This window comes from Engraulis encrasicolus, chromosome 2, assembly GCF_034702125.1.
Source record: "Engraulis encrasicolus isolate BLACKSEA-1 chromosome 2, IST_EnEncr_1.0, whole genome shotgun sequence".
Taxonomy (NCBI): domain Eukaryota; kingdom Metazoa; phylum Chordata; class Actinopteri; order Clupeiformes; family Engraulidae; genus Engraulis; species Engraulis encrasicolus.
In genome coordinates, this window is record NC_085858.1 from 26,009,560 (window position 1) to 26,032,059 (window position 22,500).

The following is a 22,500-nucleotide window of genomic DNA, read 5'->3' on the forward strand; positions in this document are numbered from 1 at the left end:
TCTGAGAGGTTTGCTGTAGCGGCATGAGGACAGCCAATGAGAGTGTATTATAGTATACAGTATGTCACAATTCCAGGCCGCAATGTGAAACATAAAATACACAAATATATCGTTCTTTTATGATCTTCATTGCTATTTGAAACAGTTGTGTGTATGATTTTACTAGCCATAATGACCTATGGATATAATAGTAACTTAAAGTACCATTACTTTGCTATTGGTAGAATGCTCAAAAGTCCTACCGTCATGCTACAGTCTGACTTACTGAGCTGTATATATTGTCTGATCGTTCGCAACTTCTATTAATGAGTTGCTAGAGAGACTTCCGCTCATTCAAAATGACAAGCATCAGAAATCTATGTTCATATGAACCTAGGGCCCACCAGGTGTCGCTAGTGGGGCCCCTTCATGGCTGTGGGCCCGTAAGCAACTGCAGTCTCTGTTTACTGATAGTTACGCCAGAGAGAGTAGAGAGAGAGACGTTCCATTGGCCCATTGTTTCCGGGTTCTATTATTGCAAGGGGGGGCATCCACATTTAGGCAGACCTAGGCAGACCTAAGGACTGTTCTATTCAATGCTAGGAGTATTATGACACGCCCCTTTAGGCAGACCGGAACTTGGTCATGTTAGGTGCCCATAGCGGCCTATTACTTAACAAATCCTTGGTTACACCCCTGTGGGCTATTACACAGTCTACATGCTATGTATCTATTTTAAATCTTGCACTTGATGGTCTGTCCTATGCTGTCTGTTGTCTGTATGTCTTTTTATGTTGTCTTGGTGCACATTGAATTGCCTCCTTTCAGGACAATACAGTTGAAAATTGAAGTTTAACTTGAACTCTGTCCCCATCAAAATAAACCTTACGAAACTTTACAATTTTTTTTGTGCTTCGTCCCCCTACCAGGAGTGACCCCATGCTGGATACGGACGGCGATTTCGACCTGGACGACACCATGGATGTGGCACGGCACGTCGAAGAGCTGCTCCGCCGGCCGATGGAGAGCCAATGGAGTGGCCAGCAGTCCTGACCCGCTCACCTTTGACCCCTTTACCTCGGCCACACCCCCTCATCCCCCAACTGGCCCCACCCTACTCTCTTGAAGCCCTGTCCACCCGGTCCAGGAATCCTCTCTCTCTCGCACGCACTCTCTCTCTCTCTCTCTCTGTTCTTGCTGTCCTCTCTCAGTTCTCTCTCGCGTGCACTCTTGCTCTCACTCTCTCTTTCCCTTTCTCTGTCTCTCCCCCTCTCTCTGTGCAGTAGCTACAGCACATTGTGAAATGTTGATAATGGTTGTGAAATGGTTCTTTCATTTTTTTCACTTCTTCTCATTCTCTCTCTCTCTCTCTCTCTCTCTCTCTCTCTCTCTCGCTTTTTATTGTGGCATGCTGGCTGCCCGTGTGTCTCTCTGGTTGGCTAACCAGACACACTAAACCTGGAGAAGGCACGACGCTTCAACACAAAAACAGCACAGTGGTACTAAAAATGCTGAAACTGGTCCGTGTGCTTTTACGCAAGACTGGTGACACATGATGGTGTCGAGAGGAAGACCCAAACAAGCACTTGCATGTGTTTTCTTTTCATTTTGCATTACTGTCAGTGACTAAAGAAAAATAATCGTGCATTTGGCTTTGCACCAGAAATGTACCTCTTTTTTTTCCTTCTTTTTTTGTTTTTAGTTTCTTTTACCTTTCCTCTGAATCAACGTGTGGTGCACTCATAATAGTCGCTGTCTGCTGACAAGGTCTTGTGAAAGATGGCCAAAAAGTGTGAAGTGCGCGCACATCCCAAGAAAGCTAATTGCTGTGGGTGCAAATATAAAATAACGCAAAAGGGGAAAAAAACCCAAAAAATATTCACACACCACAAAAAGCTCCCTTTGAGGTGATTTAATGTGAAAATGGCACAACATTTCAACCTACATGGTCTTCGTCACCTGACGTTGTGCCATTTTCACAGTAAATCACGACAAGGGAGCTTTTTGTGGTGCAAATATTTTTTCTCTTTTTCCCCCTTGTGAAAGATGGCATCAGACCTGCTTGGAGAGTGTCTATGACAATGTCTGTGATTATTGTCTCCACACACACACACGCACACACACACACATGCAAACACACATTAACACACAATTTCTCACGCTATCTATCTGTCTGCCCAGAGGGCTATCTGTGTGCGTCTGTTGACTCTGTGTAAGCTCAAATATTTTATTATGTCTGTCCAGGAGTCCTTAACTCTAGGTCAACAACACCTTCTCTCTTATCTCTCCACTGGTCCTGTGTGACCTCCGCTGCTTGCCGTACAATAGTCACTGTGACTGGACAACCAGGTCCTTGCTAGTACTGCATGAGAGTTAAAGACAGGTGGGAGTTTTGGTGCAAATATTATTAGAAATCAACAGTGAATGTGACTGCCACTTACACACATTCACCACTGAAGGTCTATGTCCTGCATGTGTGATCTTGATGATGGCGTTACAATGTCGATGCTGTAGCAGCAGGTGTTGAAGGTGCACTGAGTAGGATGGTGGCCAGAGAAGGTATTGACAGACTATGCTCCTCATTGAAACGGTGCTGTCTATTGCCAAATTTGATATTTTCATTAATATTTACTAAACAATGAATTGATATTTACTAGTATGACCAAAGTACAGTGAAGTTAAAAATGACTATTTCTGGACATTCAAATTGGCGGACAATGGAGAAGTTCCCCCTTTTCATGTAAGAAAAGTGCAATTGTCCCAGTCACAATGAATACTTAAAATGTGATTTCGGCGGTGAGTATTAATGAAAAAGTTAACATTTATGAATGAGCAGTATGAATTCTGGAAATAAATGACTAAAACATACTACACAGTGCACCTTTAAAGGGACACTGTGTGAGATTTTTAGTTGTTTATTTCCAGAATTCATGCTGCCCATTCACTAATGTTACCTTTTTCATGCATACCTACCACCACCATCAACTTCTAAGTATTCATTATGACTGGAAAAATTGCACTTTTCATACATGAAAAGGGGGATCTTTTCCTTGGTCCGCCATTTTGAATTTCCATAAATAGCCATTTTTAGCTGCAAAAATGACTGTACTTGGACCTTACTAGAAAATATTTGTTTACTACTTAGTAAACTTTCATGTAAAGGTCAAATTTGGCTATAGGCAGCTCAGTTTCAATGAGCAGCATAGTTGCAGTACCCTTTTTGACCATTTCCTGCACAGTGTCCCTTTAAAGTATTCATTATGTGCACTATGCATCCATCCAGCAGGTGGAGCAAGAGGGCTGAGCTACATTGGGGAGTACAGTCAGGGGAAAGGATGGGCATGAGCTGTAACAAGCGATGGAGAGTTATGCAGTGGTTCCCAAACTGGGGGTTGGGACCCCTAGGGGGTTGTGGAGATACTGCAGGGGTGTCACAGAGAGAAAGAACTTTTTTGTAAAAAATAAATAAATAAATAAATACAAACGCAGGTTAGTAGTTAACGCAAGTCCATACAGTATATTCGTTAGGAAGAGTATTCACATCATGTATCCAATGTTACTTTTCCTGTGAATTTCAAATTAGAATTTTGCAATTGTAACTGGACACATAATGTTTGGCGTTTGGAATATGGTGGGGGGTGCAAAGTTTGGGAACCACTAGGTTATGCAGAGGAGGGGTAGACTTTTGAGGGGGGGGGGGGGGGCAAAAGTTTGGGAACCACTAGGTTATGCAGAAGAGGGGTAGACTTTGGATGGTTCTGAAGAAGGATTGACCAAGACATGCCCCACTCTTTCTCCTCTTTCTTCATCCTCCTCTTTGTGTCTTTCTGTCTCCTACATGAGTACACACACGCACACACAGACACAGACACACACACACACACACACAGACACAGACACAGACACACACGCACACACACACACACACACACACACACACACACACACACACACACACACACACACACACACACACACACACACACACACACACACACCTCACTCAGAAGAAAAAGTATCGGACTGATCTGTGAAAATACTGAAAGAAAATAGAAGAACTCTAAAGATGCGAAAAGAAGTGTAAACATGAGTCTTGGTGCGGTGCGAGCCAATGCTGAAGGCAGGCTGTTTCCTCCCTCCACCACTCCATCACACACAAGGCTTCTAGTCATGTCCTTTCATGTCCATCACCTGCTCTCTGGCCTGCACAGCCATCAGTGTGTGTGTGTGTGTGTGTGTGTGTGTGTGTGTGTGTGTGTGTGTGTGTGTGTGTGTGTGTGTGTGTGTGTGTGTGTGTGTGTGTGTGTGTGTGTGTGTGTGTGTGTGTGTGTGTGTGCATGCGTGAGTATGCGTGAGTATGCGTGCGCACGCACAGTGTGCGTGCATCCGTGCTTGCATGCGTGCGTGTGTGCTTGTATGCATGTGCACATTTGAGAGCGTATATGTAGGCCTATGAAATGAACACTGAGTGGGTGTGTGTGGGTGTGGGTGTGAATGTGTGTGTCAATCCTCTGGCAGAACCTTCAGCCTTACAGACTCAAACCCATAGGGCTGTACTGAAAGAAAAACAACAACAACAAATGTGTGTGAAGCTAGCAAGGCAGCATGCTGGTTGTTACTTACACCCACCCTGCTCGGGGGAAATTTCGGAGAAGCTGGAAACACAATGAAGTGAGAGTGACGGGAGACGATGCTATGCTACTGAAATGGGGCTTTGGGGTGGTTGTGTGTGTGGCTGCGTGGGGGAGGGGGGGCATGTGAGGGGTGTTTTATTGTTATTTCATGGGGATTGCAGGGGGGCAGATTTGTTGTACACAGGCAGCATAAGCACATTGGCACCCCGACGACCCCCCCCTCCCACCCATCTTGACGACAGCCCTGACAATGTGTTTTTACAAAACGAGGGCCCCTGAAGTGTTCTCAAGACTTGTTTTTAAAGAGAAAATGATTTGATTGATGAAAAGTCCATACGTTTCTACTATTCTATATTATATTATATTATATTGTACCCAGCCTCTATTCTTCTTCTCCGGTCTGTCCTTGTTGTCCTTTCAAATGTTAGTGTTGTACTCTATGCTACATGAAGATTTTATTTTAAAGGAGGAGAATGAAAAAAAAATGAAGATTGTTGAAGTTAAAAGATGTGTCTTTTTTATTGTTCTTCCCTTTTTCTTGTTTTTGGATTTTCTTCTCGATCCTCAATCTGTCTCGTTTTACCTGTACCTGGTTTCCATGACACTGTAGGTGACATATTCTTTGTTTGAGTGTACAGAGGTCATGTGTACGTGTGTGTGTGTGTGTGCGTGCGTGCGTGCGTGCGCGTGTGTGTGTGTGTGTGTGTGTGTGTGTGTGTGTGTGTGTGTGTGTGTGTGTGTGCGTGTGCGCGTGTGCGTGTGCGTGTGTGTGTACGAGTGAGTTGTGAGAATGTAGCATTTGTGATTCCTGTTTCATCTGTGTCCTACTTTGTGGGTTTGGTTTTAGTGCTTGGATATGTCTAAGGAAAAAAAACAGGAATTCAAATAAAAAATGAAGTTTTCTAAATAAATGCTGCCCAAGATTTCTGTTATTTAAAATGACAATACGTTAAATTTAACATCTGGTTTACTGTAGCATATTAGGTCGGAGTGTATGACAACTAATGATAGATGTGCGTATGAGGGAAACCAAACTTGACCTCCAGGCACCCTGGGGTCCGTTTCTCGAAAGCATCTTTGCTATCGTTGTTAGCAAAGTCCTTCGTAAGAGCGACTCAACTCTCTCTCGACAGCGACGCTCACCACTAAATCCAAGGGAACGGTAAGACGGTCTTAAGACGGTCTTAAGACGGTCTTAAGACGGTCTTAAGACGGTTAGCGACGACAAGAATCGAGAAACGGACCCCAGGTCTCTGGAAGCGGCAGGGCTGGGACAACAAGCAAGTCAGGCATTTTTGGCATAGAGCTGCACCTCACCCCTTGCCTGGCTCATGCCCGACCTGTAGTTCCACTACTAGGTCTGGGAGCATGTAGCAGGATTCCATTTCTCCAGTCAAAAAATAATCTGAGCAGGGGGCGCTGTGGCGCAGCGTGCTAAGCCCCCCACATTTGGGCTTGCATGCCCACACACGGGGACCCCGGTTCGAGTCCGGCCGGGGTCATTTCCCAATCCTCCCCTGTCTCTCTGTCCCATTCACTTCCTGTCACCATCTTCGACTGTCCTGTCAAATAAAGGCATAAAAGCCCCTAAAAATATATTTTAAAAAAATCTAAGCATTTAATGCTTCAGTATCAACAAATTCCTTCAAAGATGTTTTGGTGGTCTCTGAAGCGTCAATATACGTAGTCTATAATATGTCCTGTGACTCGTCAATGCGAGCTGCCATTGATATTGAAGCAATAAATGCTCCACTTATTTTTTGAGTTGAGAAATGGAATCCTGCTACATGCTCCCAGACCTTTGTGTGTGTTGATCGCCACCAGGGGGCTCCAGAGCACACATGCAGAGGTCTAGGAACCAGGCTACCTCACCCCACCACCATACTACAATTGTGATGGGCTTAGTCCACTGTATATTAAGCAGGGGTGTCAAAAGTAAAAGTACATTTGTGGTGTAATTACAACACTAGCACATGCCATTACATAGCTGTTACACCATTTACTCCATTGTTCCTTACAAGATAGATAGACTGTGTTGTTACTGAAAAATACTGAAAACCAAACAAGGACCCACCACAAACTTGATCCAACCAGTGCAGAGTTAGCTGATCGTAAGACAAGTACACGGGTCGATTGGTTACTCATAAGTTATTTGTGATGGATCTTTTTTTTTACTTTTACTTTTGCTTTTGACACATCTGATATTAAGGATGCACTGCTGGGACACCCCATCTAAATTGTGGGCTGGTCTCAAAGGGAAATTTTGAACCAAACAAACAAAAATCAGAAGCATCGACCCTTGATTACCATTGTATTGGGCCACCAGGAAAATGTATGCCAGATTACCAGTTCAGTCCTGACAAGCGGACGTCTAATGTGGGCTGACCAACACTGTCCTCTGAGCCTTCTCCAGACTGGCTCTCCTTCTTGCGAACAATGGCTGGTGGGAAAAGCCCCAAACAGTCCATCAAATAACAAAATCTCACAATCACATATCTACATTTTGGTCAAAAAAGGATGGGGAAACTGTGACACTCCAGTTTCATTATTTTAATTTTTAAAGGTAACATAAAGACTGACTGACGTGTTTCAACCTTCACAGTCTTCGTCAGCGTCTTCAGCAGCAGGTTAAATAGTACAGCCATAGTACATCCATAGCAGCTCTTGACTTGATTCGAGCATGATGCTAGCACCAATACCAGCCATGCAGGTCCAGCCTGCGAGCCGGCCTGGCCACCAAGAGCGCACCTCTCCCCAAGTGGCTCTGTGGGCGCGTTCTAATATGCAACCTTGCTTCCTCCACTTGTGCTTGTGGCCTCATACCAGGAAGTAATATGTCATGATGACATCACTGACAACAGCATTATATTTCAATATCTTGCAAAAGCGCAATTCTAATGTCATTTTCTCATTTGCAATCGGAATGGTGAATGAAAAACAGTCCCCCAAAAGTTGTTGTGGCTAGGCTGACAGCTGGGAAACTTTATCGTTTTCTCCACGGAGGAGGGCCCAGGAGGCAGGGCGAGGCCACAAGCACAAGTGGAGGAAGCAAGGTCGCATATTGGAACGCACCCTGTGTCAGCCTCTGACCTCTGACCCTGTTTAGGCCCAGAATCGTCTATCAGAGTAAGATACATCAAGCCCATACTCCCATACTTTTCCTGGATCCATGTGACAGTGTCAGTTGAACGCCCCTTTAGGAGACCTTCGGTTAGGAGACCTTTGGAGACTTTAGGTTGAGTTCCCTTAGCACTGTAGATGGCGGTAGTGCCTATCTTATTATGCAAGATGCCACCAAAAGCCACACAATTGCAGCCTCAAAAGCAACAATACAACTACATAAACCTGCAATCAATTGTATGTACGCAGCCTCTTTCGTACCACTCTGATGTGCAAAATTTCAATAACCCTTCCCTCTGGGTTTTTCTGGTTGATCCTCCCTTTAAAAAACCTACTTGACTCCCTTTTTTTGTCTGGTGGCCCTTTCTATACAAGTCAAACTGATCTAAAATGAGGAAACTAATACAGTGTGACCCCCTTGTAAACATACAGTACGTTGAGGATAGACGATTTGCATGAAATCAACTCGTTCAGTAGTCCCTTCTTCCCCCTGCCATGCCTCGCCGTTAAGTGAGTGTGTGTTCATAAATCCACAGAGACTGCAGACAAGGTTCTCTCTCTCTCTCTCTCTCTCTCTCTCTCTCTCTCTCTCTCTCTCTCTCTCTCTCTCTCCCTCTCTCTCTCTCTCCCCATCTCTCTCTCTCCCTCCCCCTCTCTCTCTCTCCATCTATCTCTCTCTCTCTCCCTCCATACCCCCGTCTCCCCCCCTCTCTCTCCCTCCCTCTCTCTCTCTCTCTCTCTCTCTCTCTCTCTCTCTCTCTCCTTGGCACTCCATGTGCCATGTAATGGGCTCGCCGTGCCATGCTGCATGGATGCCCGCTGGACACACTTCCGCCGGCGATCTCTGACCTACTGGGAAGTCGGCACAGGAAACCCAGAGGAGGAAGAGACGCCACGTGTTGGCAGCATCCCCCAGGGTGTTGTTTAGCCCTTGTTTACCACAGCAGATGCCTGACTAGCAGAAGCATGACTATGTATGTATGTACGTATGTGTATACACATGCACACATGCACTCCCTAGTCAGAGGGTTCAAGATTACACAGCATTGACGATGATAGCATAACATGAATGGCAGAGAGATGGATAAAGACAGCAAGATGTCAAATGTGTGATCTTTTATTTCTTCTACCACCACTGAGTGGTGGTTTTAATTGTAAGGTATACTTTATGATAGCCATAAGACATATTCAGCCAGTTACAGAATAATGACTACAGATATTTGACCCAGATGCTTTATTTGGTTGAGAGAAGACGTCAAGTAACAAGTCTAGATAGAAGAGATGGGCTATATATGTATAGTCTATATATATAATATATATTTATATATTTAGTTTTTGGGGGTGGGGCTTTTGCCTTGCTTTGATAGGACAGTGAAGACGTTGACAGGAAGCAAGTTGAGAGAGAGATGGGGAAGGGTCGACAAAGGACCCGGGCAGGAATCGAACCCGGATCAGCCGCGTAGCATACGAGTGCCCTACAGTCAGCACCACGGTAGGGCCAGAGATGGGTCATTTAAGAAAGAAAGAAAGTCTTCTCTTTCTTGGAAGTGGTGTAAGGAGAATCAAGGGCCGGAGACCTCTGGCTTTGCGTCGGAGGGCCTGTGAGATCCGAGGAAGCCTGATTTTTGTTTCCAGGCGATACATATTTATTAGCATAGCATTACATTGTTGCACACTACACGCAGTAGCTGTTCAGTTTACAGCTTTTATCCAAAGGGACTTGTGGCTCTTTACAGGGACAGCCCCTGGAGCAATGTGAGGCAAGATGCCATGCTGAATAGAAGGGCACGTGACATAGGCGTAGCCATGGGTGGGCCTGGGTGGGCCTGGGCCCGCCCACTTGACATCCAGGCCCGCCCCATTCACTTTTGACAGTCAACTGTTGCCTCATTGAACTATAATTAGCGGCATAGCACTGAGCGATAATTCATCATTTTGTCAAAAGTCTGGTTCATCATCTGTGATTTCTATGATTTCAATTTCAAAGTATCATTTTTGAGCACGGTATTATAATATCTACCTACACGCTTTCGGGTTGGGCCCGTTCGATTTTTTCTGGGCCCACCTGTTTTATTATTTCTGCCTACGCCCCTGGAAGGGCACTTCCTCCTGAGGAAGATGGAGGAGGGAACATACTGGTTTTACACCCTCCACATCTTTACACCCTCACCTATATTATTCCTACTTGTATGGGATTCAATTTCAAACTTGCCATTTAAATCGAAAGAAGAGTTGGTGAATCCTTTAACCCAGTGGTTCCTGGCCCCTTAATGCACGCCGTATCTCCTCTGGCACACTGTAATAGACATTGAAAGTTAACTACTATAGTACTACACTACTATGACAGTGAACGGGGCCTTTAGTAATACATTACAACTTGGTCATTGCCATTCTAGTAACAGCTAATTTATAACGCCTGCCGTGTCATAAGGGGTAAACCATTTTTTTTTACCTGTGTCCATGAGAAGCTGCGACCCCCCCCAACTCAAACTTTGACATGTACAAACACACAAAAGAAATTATTTAATTGATTACAATGACTCTTGCTTGATATATTAATCCAGTGGTGCCCAAACTGTGGTACGTGTACCACTGGTGGTACTTGAGACATCTCTGGTGGTACTTGGAAGAATTCATTTTTTGTGCATTGATTTGAAGGCTGATCAAGTTGTTGCAGTCGAAAATGTGTTTTTGGTCTCACATTTTGTAATATTGAACTGTATGAATTTGAAAATGTAATGCAGAATAATACTAGGCAAGCAAGAAATTTAAAAACAAACTTGCCCTGAATGTGAGCATAGCTGTTGATGCCGTTATGAACCTCTCCTGTATTGACTGGCAAAAGTGAATATGGAAGGCCCTTGCTGCGAGATTCTAATGTTGGTTGTCAAGGTGGTACTCGGGGAGCTCAATATTCTCTCGGGTGGTAGTTCACACAAAAAGTTTGAGAACCACTGTATTAATCAATACCTTCATGACTTTACATGGGGAACAAAATGTGTTTTAAATTCGCTTTGATGATTTGGCCTAATTACAGACTAATTCACAAACAGAATTTTGGTGACAACCTCAGCACAGACAATATTTTGCTGCAATTTGCTGTATGGTACCCCCTAGGGGTGGCCCAGACCCCAGGTTAAGAACCACTGCTGTAACCTAGTGGTTCCCGAAGTGGGCATCAAGACGCCGGTCGCCGGCAGAGATACTGCAGAATGGTAATGGACAGAAACGACTGTTTGCATAAACCCCTGAATATAGGTACTGTATGCTCATATAATTCATATCATATACCCTTCTATACATTGTTTTTAGCAATAGTAATTCATTGCATGACTATCCATAAATGATTTTCACAGTGCAATTTGGCAATAGTAAGGGCAAAAAAATCTTGGACATTTGGAATATGGGAGGGGGTTGTGATATGTTCTTAGGTCTCAAGTCATGCGGCAGAAAAAGTTTTTCGCACCACTGCTCTAACTGTTACGCCACAGGTGCCTCAAAAAGACGTAGGTCCTTATCTCTGTGCACATCCCACTAAATTGGTCAGGTGCAAGACCAATATAGGTGATCTCTAAAGCATCCAAAATGGTCAGTGACACTGCAGCACTTCCGGCTGACTTTGTCTGATTTCAGGGAGGGGGGACCACAGTGGGTCCTCATTATTTGCTTGACGAAATCCCAGCAGTTGAAAAGCTACCTTCTTTTCTTCAGCCAAAAAACGGCTTGAGTCTAGCAGTGTGGTGGCCAATTTTGCTTTCCCTTTAGATGAACCTCCAGCAGAGGAGAGAGAGAGAGAGAGAGAGAGAGAGAGAGAGAGAGAGAGAGAGAGAGAGAGAGAGAGATGAAGAGATGAAGAGAAAGCCTCATATCAAGGTTGTAAGGGTAGAGGATGAGAGAGACAGGGCCGTGAGGCAGGAAGGAACGCTGCATCCTTGAACGCTGCATCCTCGAACGCTGCATCCTCGAACGCTGCATCCTCGAACGCTGCATCCTCGAACGCTGCATCCTCTCTCACCTCTCTACATGGATAAAGAGTGTCACAAGTGTTAATTATCTCCTCAATCGATCACAACCCCACACCTCCTCAAGTCCCTCCCAAGCCGACCTTTTACTCATCTGCTGTTACCATGGTGATACACATGACTGACTTGACTTGCACATAATATACAGGAGTAGGCCTACACATGCTTTTGCCTGTTGAGAATCTATGGCTGATTGCATGCTGTTGACAAAGACAACCCTCCCCTTTGATAGAGACTCAGGGCATTTCTCAACACCAAGTGCGCACGCTTCCAAGTGTATCAGCCTAATTAGTCACGCCCAGAGATTGGATACTCGTTGGTGAACTCTATGGAGTATCCAATCACTGGGTGTGACTAATAAAGAGTATCCAATCACAGGGCGTGACTAATTGGGCTGAATACACTTGGAAGTGTGCGCACTAGGTTTTTGAGAAATGCCCTCAGTGTTCACAGCAGGGTATAGGCAAAGAGGCTTGAGACAAGAGGGCGTACTCACGTCATAACAGCGTAGTACGAAATGATGGCGAGGGGAGTACAGAATTTTTATTCTTCTTCTACGGTCAGTATTGGAAGCATCAGGGAAGCATGCAATGACACTTCTGCGACACTTCCCTGAGTGTGGAACTGGTCATAGGACAGCGTGAATGTTTGTCAGCTGTCCTTAATTACCCCCAGCAATTACTGCTGACCAACAGCTGCCGTTAATTTGGCTACAAATTATCCATCATGGTGTCGCCCCCACTGACCATGCGCAAGGGAGTACGGAAATTGTATCCATCGCACCCACTGACCAATGACCATGCGCAAGGGAGTTAATTTTCCATCCACTCGTGTCCTCAGGCAACGCCCCCGTACTACACCGTGGCCAAAGCATTTCCCCCGAGAGATTGTTCTTCTGTTGAGTTTCTTTGGTATAGGGGAGTCAGTTTGTTTGACTAGTGTTTACATTGTAGTCTGTATGCTCCACTGCTGGCTTCCGTTCTTTCCGTACTTTCTCTTATTCCTCTCTATCGTCTCTGTCTTTCCTTATCTTTCCTTTTCTTTCTTTTCTCTCCTTCTGTCTGTCGCTATGTTTCACCCTCTCACCCTCTCTCTCTCTCTCTCTCTCTCTCTCTCTCTCTCTCTCTCTCTCTCTCTCTCTCTCTCTCTCTCTCTCTCTCTCTCTCTCTCTCTCTCTCTCTCTCTCATGATCTCCATTTATCCGTCCCTATCCTCCACCATCCCTGTCTCTCTAGTCTCGAGCTCTTTAGTGGGACCTCAGCAAAGTAAGCCTCTTTTACAATGTTAACAATCCATGTCCTCCATGCATGAAAGATCCTCTTCAGACATGGTGTCTGTCTGCTTTCCAGGTGGTGAGGTGAGGGGCCAGTGAGTCCACGCTGCCTGAAGAGCACTTCCACTTCCTCTTCTTCTTCAGAGTTTAGTTTAGTTTAGGAAGACAGATGCTGAGGCACTCAAGGTTGCAATTTTTTTTTTTTACTTTTTTATTTGGCTACAATGCCTACGCGTTTCGGCCCTTATGAAGGCCATAAGGGCTGAAACGCGTAGGCATTGTAGCCAAATAAAAAAGTTTTAAAAATTGCCTACGCGTTTCGGCCCATAAAAAAGTTAAAAAAAATGCAACCTTGAGTGCCTCAGCATCTGTCTTCCTGGACCAAGTTTGAGAGCCCCTACACTGATGAGCACCAAGGAAAAAAGGTGAAGACCCAGAAGCACTCCAATTACCTGCTTGTGTTTGATCAGTTGAGTTTATTTGATGGGGACAGATACATAGCATGTAGGTTGCATAACAACCACACAGCAGTATAGCATTTATAGCCAAAAGCTAATTTCCAATGACCGTCCCTAGAAGGGCTTTTAAAACAATACACTAGCAGCAATAACAATAAAACAATAATATCAAACAACTTGTTCACTCATTCAGACCAATCATTCATTCATCCTTGAAATCTATCAGTCATATTTAAATTTGGTGATGATTCATCAATCCATCTCATGCATTCAGTAAACATCATATTTACATTTGGTACCAATCCCACACCTATCCTGCACACATCATACCACACAACACACACACACACACACACACACACACACACACACACACACACACACACACACACACACACACACACACACACACACACACACACACACACACACACACACACACACACACACACACACACACACACACACACACACTGATGCTGGGATAATGCTGTTGCCAATAGCTGGATTGGCCACAAGGCATACAGGGCATTTGCCCGGTGGACTATTGTCCATTTGCCTGGTTACCACCAGACCTGTAAATCCTGTAGGAGGTGTGTGGTGTGTACGATTGACAATGGCTGTTTATTGATCATTACAATGTCTATCATTTGGCTATTACAATGTACCAAACCTGGGCGTTGCTTGGTGACCATGTGTGATATCAACAGCAGACACTAATGCTGTATACAGTATGCTATTGAGAGATGGTGATGGTAGATGGTCTTGACATGTCTCAATCACTGTATTCTGTTAAGTAGGCCTATTATGTCTATTAAAGGTACACTGTGTAATGTTTCTTTCCAGAATTCACGATGCCCATGATGCCCAAATGTTATCTTTTTCTCAAAGATTTACCACCACCACCAAATTCAAAGTATCCATTATGACTGGGAAAATTGCACTTTTCATACATGAAAAAGTAGATCTTCTCCATGTCCGCTATTTTGAATGTCCAGAAATAGACATTTTAGCTGCAAAACTTACTGTACTTTGGTCATACTAGTAAATATTAGCTAATTGTTTAGTAAATTGTCATGGGCATCATCCTCGGTTCCACCAATCCTACACAGTGCACCTTTAACCCTCTGGTTGTGTCACGGTCAAAAATGACCGTTTTGAAACTTCATTCTTAAATAACTTCTCTATTTCTCATCATACACAAATGACACTTCATGATATCCTCCAGCTAACCTATTCAAATGGTCAAACTGAAATACAATGAAATTGCTAAAGAATTGTGGAAGATATACCAACTTGTTACATTCATGGTATTTCGGTCAAAAATGACCGGACAATTCATTTACATCTCCCAAAAGTTATATACAGTTATATTACATTCACTTTACTCTCATATTATTTTTGTTAGGCTTTTCAGAATACAACCATATGTGCCACATTAGTATAGATGTTTACAGTTAGTTGAAAAAGTAAAGGTTTTCCAAATGGCCTGAAAGCCTCTGAGGGGCCTTATCTCCAGAGGGTTAATAAAACGAATTGGTGAAAGATAAGAAAAAAAGCCTAGAAAAAACTAAAACAAAGCAGAATAACATTTAAATCACATTAGAAATGTTTCAAGAGGATGTCTAAAAGGTATTAATCACAAAATATGCAAATCAGATTTTTAATCAATGTAGCCTATTATTACCTTTTTTGTGTAGGCGGACAATTTTGACCGTTAACACCATGAACGTAACCATGTTTCTAACACAACCAGAAGGTTAAGGCTTAGGCCTACCTACGTTATCTATTTACCAGTAGCCTAATCATACTGCCATGCAAGTGTAATAATTAAGCTTACCGGTACATGTTTATCAAAATTGAGTTTAGACTGGAAATGGTCTTCATAACACCTCCTTTATCTTCTGACAAAGCTTTATGGTCCAAATGTGTCCCGTTTAAGAGATAGGCCTACTGCTATGTCAAATTTACAGCAACTACAATATCCAACCTTATACCAAGACTTTGAAGGCCTTTTTCTCAGTTTCAATGTTGCCGTATTTATTGCACTCTGCCTTTGTAGGGCAGCATAGGCTAGTCGCTAGTGTAGTATTTTGTTTTGGCGTGTTAAGAATAGCCTAACCTAAGTTGTTGTGGATGTCCTATCACGCAAAGACAGGGAGATACAGATGAGGTAACCTAGAACAAGGAGATGAGTCACACAAAGAGTCAGAGTCATCTGTGCTTGCATTGCTTGAGGCTACTTGTTGCATGTTCGCCTCCCCTACCCCAACCATCCAAATCCCACCTGACTGTTCATCTGAATGGCTGAAGGTTTAGGGCTCAGCTGATGAAATGTGAGCTGATGAGTCTAGAGCAGGGGTGTCAAACTCAAATTGACCGAGGGCAAAAATCAAAATCTGGAGCGAAGTCGCGGGCCAAACTCAATATTTTTTTTTACGAAAATTGACTAAAATTGCTCATGTTTAAATTTATGTTTAAACACATTCCCATATATTTCAAATGTGCCTGCACATTATTCTGTTGCATTTGAGTGTGAGCTGTTTCAATGGCCTGGGCCCACTCATATTCCTGTGATATACGCATTTTCATGTTCAAATCTTAATATGCTACACAGTTATGGTGTGTGTGGGCCAACCGTAATACACATTTGAAATGATCTCGCGGGCCAAATAAAATGGCTCCGCAGGTCAAATTTGGCCCCTGGGCCTGAGTTTGACATCCCTGGTCTAGAGTATGGCATAGAGAGGCATTGGTATTCATTTGAAAGAAATGAGAGGAGCTGCTGTAATATATTTTTCATATTAAAGGAGTCCCGCTCTACCAATTCATTAGTCAGTTCCGGTGCATTTGAATGAGTCAAATAAATAAGATAGAGGCTCTGAGGAATAAAATGAAAGAGAACGTATGTAAATACACTGCTATTATTATTTGATGTTGCTGTTGCTGTGGATATTTGCAAAGGTAGGCCTGAGTTAATGATTTTTAAATAGGGTGCTAAAAGCGGTTTAGCTACACAAAAATCAGTGGAGATATTTATCACTTTTTTAGTGTAGGCCTATACCAATAATAATAATATCGAAATTGCAATTTGCCTACAGTATGTATAGGCATAGTTATGAAACATTCTGTGAAGATGTTTATGTTTAATTTGAACACTCATATTCTGTTAATAATCGGTGTAGTCACCCATGTGTCAACTTCATGATACAGATAAACTGGAAATTTGACCCCCTACCAAATCCAGCAGGGGGGGGGGAATCACAAGACAACCTGAACGCAAAATGCCATTGTGGATTCCTCTTCCACCACTAATGCAGACTGCGCTTCCTGTATAAAACCACAAGATGTCACTGTTGTCCTTGTACTCTCTACCCAGACAGAACCCGAGGCCTCCTTTGATCACGTTGATTTGATGCCTGCTGTTGGCATTTGGCCTTATCGCTTCCCTCTGTACCACTGTCAGCTTGATTGAAAACCTCTGCTGTATTCTTGTCAAACTGACTGACAGTTCTTTCTGTGGGAATGTCACCAATTATTAAGGGACCATGACAAGGGTAATTGAATCCATAACTGTAGGCCATGCAGGTTTCGTTTCAATGCATTAATGCTTTACTGTTGGTCTTGGCATATATTCAGGGATAGTGTGTGGAAAATATTGGGCGGTATGACCACCGAACATTTATGGCTCATACCATTTTACCTAAATGTAGGCTACATATCAATCAATCAATCAATCAATCAAAATTACCAACACTTTATCATGCATAATTGTCATTCAATGTGCTAAAGATTAGAGAGAGAGAAAGGAGAAGAAAAAAACAATATTGTGTTATAGATCATGGACTAATTATCACCAAAGCCAGATGAGAATAAAGCTCTTTTTTCCTTTATTTTTAAATGATGTAATCAAAGAGAGGGCCTGTGCATTTCAAGGTGGCTATTGTTGTGTGGCGGTGCGTTGACTTTGGTTACAGAGTTATTAAAAATCAGGATGTCTGAAGGTCACACTCAGTGAAAACTAAAAAGAGATGCCCATATTTTTTAATGGTCTCCCATACGTGTTGTATTTACAAATGTGCAAACGTTTCGGGTGACCCCATCCTCAGTGCAAACCATTTTAAAAAACACTTATATATGGGCATCTCCTTTTAGTTTTCACTTAGAGCGAGCTTCAGACATCCTGATTTTGAATAATTTCTTTTTAAAACAAGAGACTGTTGGGCATTCCTAATTTGGACAGGAAGCTGGTTCCAGCATTTTGCAGCATCATGGCTAAATGCCATTTTACCCTGTCTAGCTTTGGCCCCCTAGGCACAACCACATAGTCTACCTAAATGGACTCACATTCAGGCCAGTGGTAGTTGTCATCAAGTTGCAGTTGTAATCATCATCAGTTTTGTTTAGTGGTGTTTCAGTTCCCCCTCCCCGTCTCTGGGTCATGTGGCTGCCAGTCGCTCTCCTTAAGCGGCTGTATGTCTGATTCCTGGAAGTCTGGTCTCGTCTGCATGGTCTTCTGACTGACCCGCCATCTTAGCTGCTACAGTGAGCACAGTATGGGTCTTCCTCTCTCAATTACCCTCTGCCAACATGTCTCCACTCATGCCCGCATACACTTGGCAAGGACGCACGCACATGTGCACGCACACACATGCATGACCCCTAACGAGCTATGACCAAGTTGAAATGTATTACTAAACACACAGTCTTTTCAACAAGAAGAAAGAATGGCGGGCATCCTGAGGCTACATGCTGCGCTAACACTATACTGTTCACATATAGTGAAGTACTGAACATTTTGGATATAAACAGTGACTTAGCATGGTCTGTGTACATGGTATGCTTACAGTTGCCCTGGCAAGCGTCCCCACAGGTCGTGATGCAACTTCTATTCACTCCCCTTAGCAACCTCCTAGGGGAGTGTGGGTATGATGGGTAGCATGCAGATTGGTTGAATGAGTACCATCTTAGTCAATAGACAAGTCTGGGCATCTGCCCTATATACCTACGACATCAGCAGTACTGGTGTGAGTTTCGCAAATGTATTTGCACAGGCTAGGATTACCCTTCGGGGATCAATAAAGTTACTCTACTCTACTCTACTCTACTCTACTCTACTCTACTCTACTCTACTCTACTCTACTCTACTCTACCATTTACACTGCATCAGCTACATAATCATAAACTAAATGATTCCACTATGCTTGTTTGAAAATGTGATGCAATTGTTATGAAATTGCATTATTTAAATGAGACTTTCGGTTGGTTTCCCATCAGTGGACTCACATATTTTAATTGGACATTTGGAAGCTATCCAGTACTGTGCACGCATTGATAACTTTTTCACTCCCAGTGTTGTGCAAGCAAAGTACAAACAGACTCTCTCTTAATCAAGAGACATCTTGTGAACATCTGTTGAGTAAGGAAAGGCCTGGAGCTGATGTATTCGAGTAAACTTGTGTCTGGGATGCAAAATGTACCCACGATAATCCAAACTTAATCCACCCACTTCCAGTGGATTGGGATTTAAAAAAATAAAAAATAAAATAATCAAACAGGATCAAAAAAGATTTTGTCTGACTTTTGAGGATTTCTATTTGGATTTTGTGGCATACAAGGTACACCACTTTTCAGTGTTTCACTGACTAGACTATATGAAAGTGCTGTTATACTGTACAAAATGCAGGAAGTCCATTTACCCTTCATGCATGTATGAAAGATCCACCAAGAGACTCAGCCCAGTCAGCATTGAAGGTTGTTGTCACACATTTTCGAGTGTGTTTCCAACCGCATCTCTGATTTCCTTCAGTTTTGCACTGTTGCAGGGTTCCCTGCAGGGGAAGTGAAAGTGAATGTTCTCCATGTGATGGGCGTTCCTCCCCTGGGTAGTGGCTGCCTGGCAGGATGTTGCAACCGATTTCAGCATGTTGAGGCATTACCTGCTTTTTTCAAGTATTTTTTGGGGGGGACTTTCCAAGTCTTTATTGGTTATTATCAGACAGGAGAGTGGAGGACAGACAGGAAGTGAGTTGCGAGAGGGAGACGGGGAAGGGCCGACAAAGGACTCGAACCCGAGAATTGAATCCGGGTCGGCTGCATAGTAAACGAGTGCCCTACCGTTAGCGCCGATGAATTACCTGCTTACCAGGAGCGTCATGCTGTAGTGGAGAGCAAGGTGGCCTGAATGATCACCGCATCTAGTGCTATACGGGTTATACCTTGGCAAGGGGGGAATGCCCCTACAAGGACCATACGTTTTATTTTGATTCAGAGTGGGAGAGGGCCTTGAGACAAGGCTGAAGCTGGTCCTGTGCCCGTGTTAGGCACATGATGGGTTAGTCACATAAAAACATATTTCCTGTGTCCTGTGTGTCATGTGGCCTACCTCCTGTCTCCTATCCCAGTGGTTCTTACCCCCGGGGGGTGCGCCAGAGATTCCAGGGGGTGCACAGAATTTTGTTTGTGTAGAGGTTGTGACCAAAATGATACTTGCAAACATTATAATTAGGCCAAATTAAGTCCAAATTAAACAAGTTTTGGTTCCCATTCCCAAATCCATTGAGGTATTGATTCATGTCTCAACCAAGAATTATTGTAATTAATCACTCATTACATTTTTTTGTGCATATACACATGTAGAAGTTTGTGTTGGGGGTGCACGGCTTGTCTTCGGCACAGGTAAGGGGGTGCGCTAAGAAAAAAAGGTTAAGAACCACTGTCCTATCCCATCCGGTAGGGGTGTGTATCTGGAGGATTCGTGACTTCAGCTGTAAGCACTCGTTGGGCCAACATGTCTCATTAACCCATTTCTAACCTGCTGTGCATGAAATGCCTCTGGATGCTACTACTACTACTGGCTGAACCATACAGGCAAATCAGATGTGTCCATTTGGCCCCAGATGGAGTTGGTTGTGGGAATCAGATTCTATAATAGGATTCTATAAATGGATTCTATAATGATTGTGGTTGGGATTGTGGTCATGGGAGGATCTAGCTATTTTGGGGTCCTAGTCGAAATATCAACATGGGGCCCTTAAAAGTCATTATATAGACATAAAATGCTGTGTTTTGGTGCAATTTCAGTGTTTTGAGTCATATTCACAGTATCTTCGATTACTCTGCATCAGTGACAAAACCTACTTTTTGTGTGTTTACTGCAACTGCTGTGACGGTTGGGGCCCCTATGGAGGACAGATTTGGCCGGGGCCCTAGGCAATTGCCTAGGTTTGCCTAATGGAAAGTCCGCCTCTGATCGTGGTGACAGGGGGCTGGGCTGGGGGTGGAGGGGCCTTGAGAGGATCAAACCCAGTGGTGTGTCATCCTGCTCCCCACTGGCCTTGTTACGATGCTCTCCCACTGCCATGATGAATAACCTCCTCTTGCTTTGCTCTCTTTATCATCTAGTATCTATCTCCATCTCTCAGGGTCATTCCCTCTCTTTATTCCCTCGTGTCTCTTCTCTTCTCTTCTCTTCTCTTCTCTTCTCTTCTCTTCTCTTCTCTTCTCTTCTCTTCTCTTCTCTTCTCTTCTCTTCTCTTCTCTTCTCTTCTCTTCTCTTCTCTTCTCAACACTCTTTCTATTTGCCCTTGTCTCTGTCCCTCTTTCTCTGCCTCCTCTCCCTCATTCCCCTGTTCTCTGTCTATTCTCTCTCTCTATTTCCCCTTCTCTCAATCCCTCTTTCTCTTTTGCTGTCCCTCAACTTCTATCTGTCTGTCTGTCCATCCCTCTCTCTTGACTACTCCCCAGCCCCCCTCTCTCAAGGCCAGGACCCAACATCCAGTAGTTCTAGAGATATGTGTCAATTAAAGGGTTTTTTGGGTAAACCAGGCCCTATCTTTTTTATTTTTTAGATTTACTGTAACCTATACCACCAATCTAAAAGTTGTTGGTTTTCAGCAGAACAGATAAACTGTAGTAGAGATGGTGCATGGTGGAAACTGGCAGTGGTACTACCAAGTATATAGAGATATGCCAATGTAATAGGTTGCTATGGGAACCTAACATGACCGGGTTCCGGTCTGCCTAAAGGGGCGTGTCATAATGCTCCTAGCATTGAATAGAACAGTCCTTAGGTCTGCCTAGGTCTGCCTAAAGGGGGATTTCCCCCCACTCCCCCTTGCAATAATAGAACCCGGAAACAATGGGCCAATGGAACCTCTTTCTCTCTACTCTCTCTGGTACTACCTTGAAACTTTCATCTGTGCTTGGTGACACTGTGTGCCAGGGACAGTCACTTAGCTGTCATGCTGTCACTGCTGGGTCCCGTTGGCAGCTGCTTGATGTCATGGCATGTGGTCATCGTGCAGTCATTTCTAGTGGAGCTTAGCTAGAGCTTTAGTATAACACAGAAGAGTCTCTGATTTCTGCACCTATGTCCTGTCAGCAGTCAAACACTTATATTCACGAAAGTCGTTTTAACATGGGGAACTTTGAATAATAATGACAAAAAATAAAGTGATTAAAATATTAGCAAATGCATGTATTTACTCCACCCAATGCTTCAAGGAAGTGATTCTTTGTGACCAATAAATTTGCATCCTTATATGCTTGTATATTATCCTTGCCATACCATCTGTTCACTGAAAACAAAAGTTTTTTTTAAGGATTTGTTTCATTTTGTTCTTATTCTGTTCCGCTGTGAATCTTTCATCTGATAAAAGCAAACTTGTTGTCTGTGGTTGCATCTGGACTGTCAGTGATTCTTTTCGCTTGCTCTGTAATGCTCAGGCCTGTCACAATCAGGCAAGCAAGCTAGGCGATCGCAGAGGGTCCCCAGCTGAAGCGGGTTCCTGGTTTTACATTACATTACATTACATTACATTGCACTTAGCTGTCGCTTTCATTAATTCAAAGCGACTTACAGTTATTATTTGTCAGGGTATTGGTTACAGTCCCTGGAGCAATGTGGGGTTAGGTGCCTTGCTCAAGGGCACTTCAGCCATAGACAGAGATGTAGGGAGAGGTCAGGGGGGATTCGATCCTGCAACCCCTAGATTGAAAGACCAACTCTCTAA

General features: G+C 43.6%; 1 protein-coding gene across 2 annotated transcripts in view; it reads left to right on the plus strand.

Annotated features, from left to right (window-relative positions):
• Positions 1-2,944, plus strand: part of LOC134436140 (signal transducer and activator of transcription 5B-like) — a 139,019-nt gene extending 136,075 nt beyond the window's left edge. For both annotated transcript variants that reach the window (XM_063185196.1, XM_063185203.1), the window contains one exon: positions 909-2,944. In XM_063185196.1, coding sequence (XP_063041266.1) covers positions 909-1,032 — 124 coding nt within the window. In that variant the 3' untranslated portion in view covers positions 1,033-2,944. The remainder of the gene's footprint in view (positions 1-908) is intronic.
• The last annotated feature ends 19,556 nt before the right edge of the window (positions 2,945-22,500 follow it).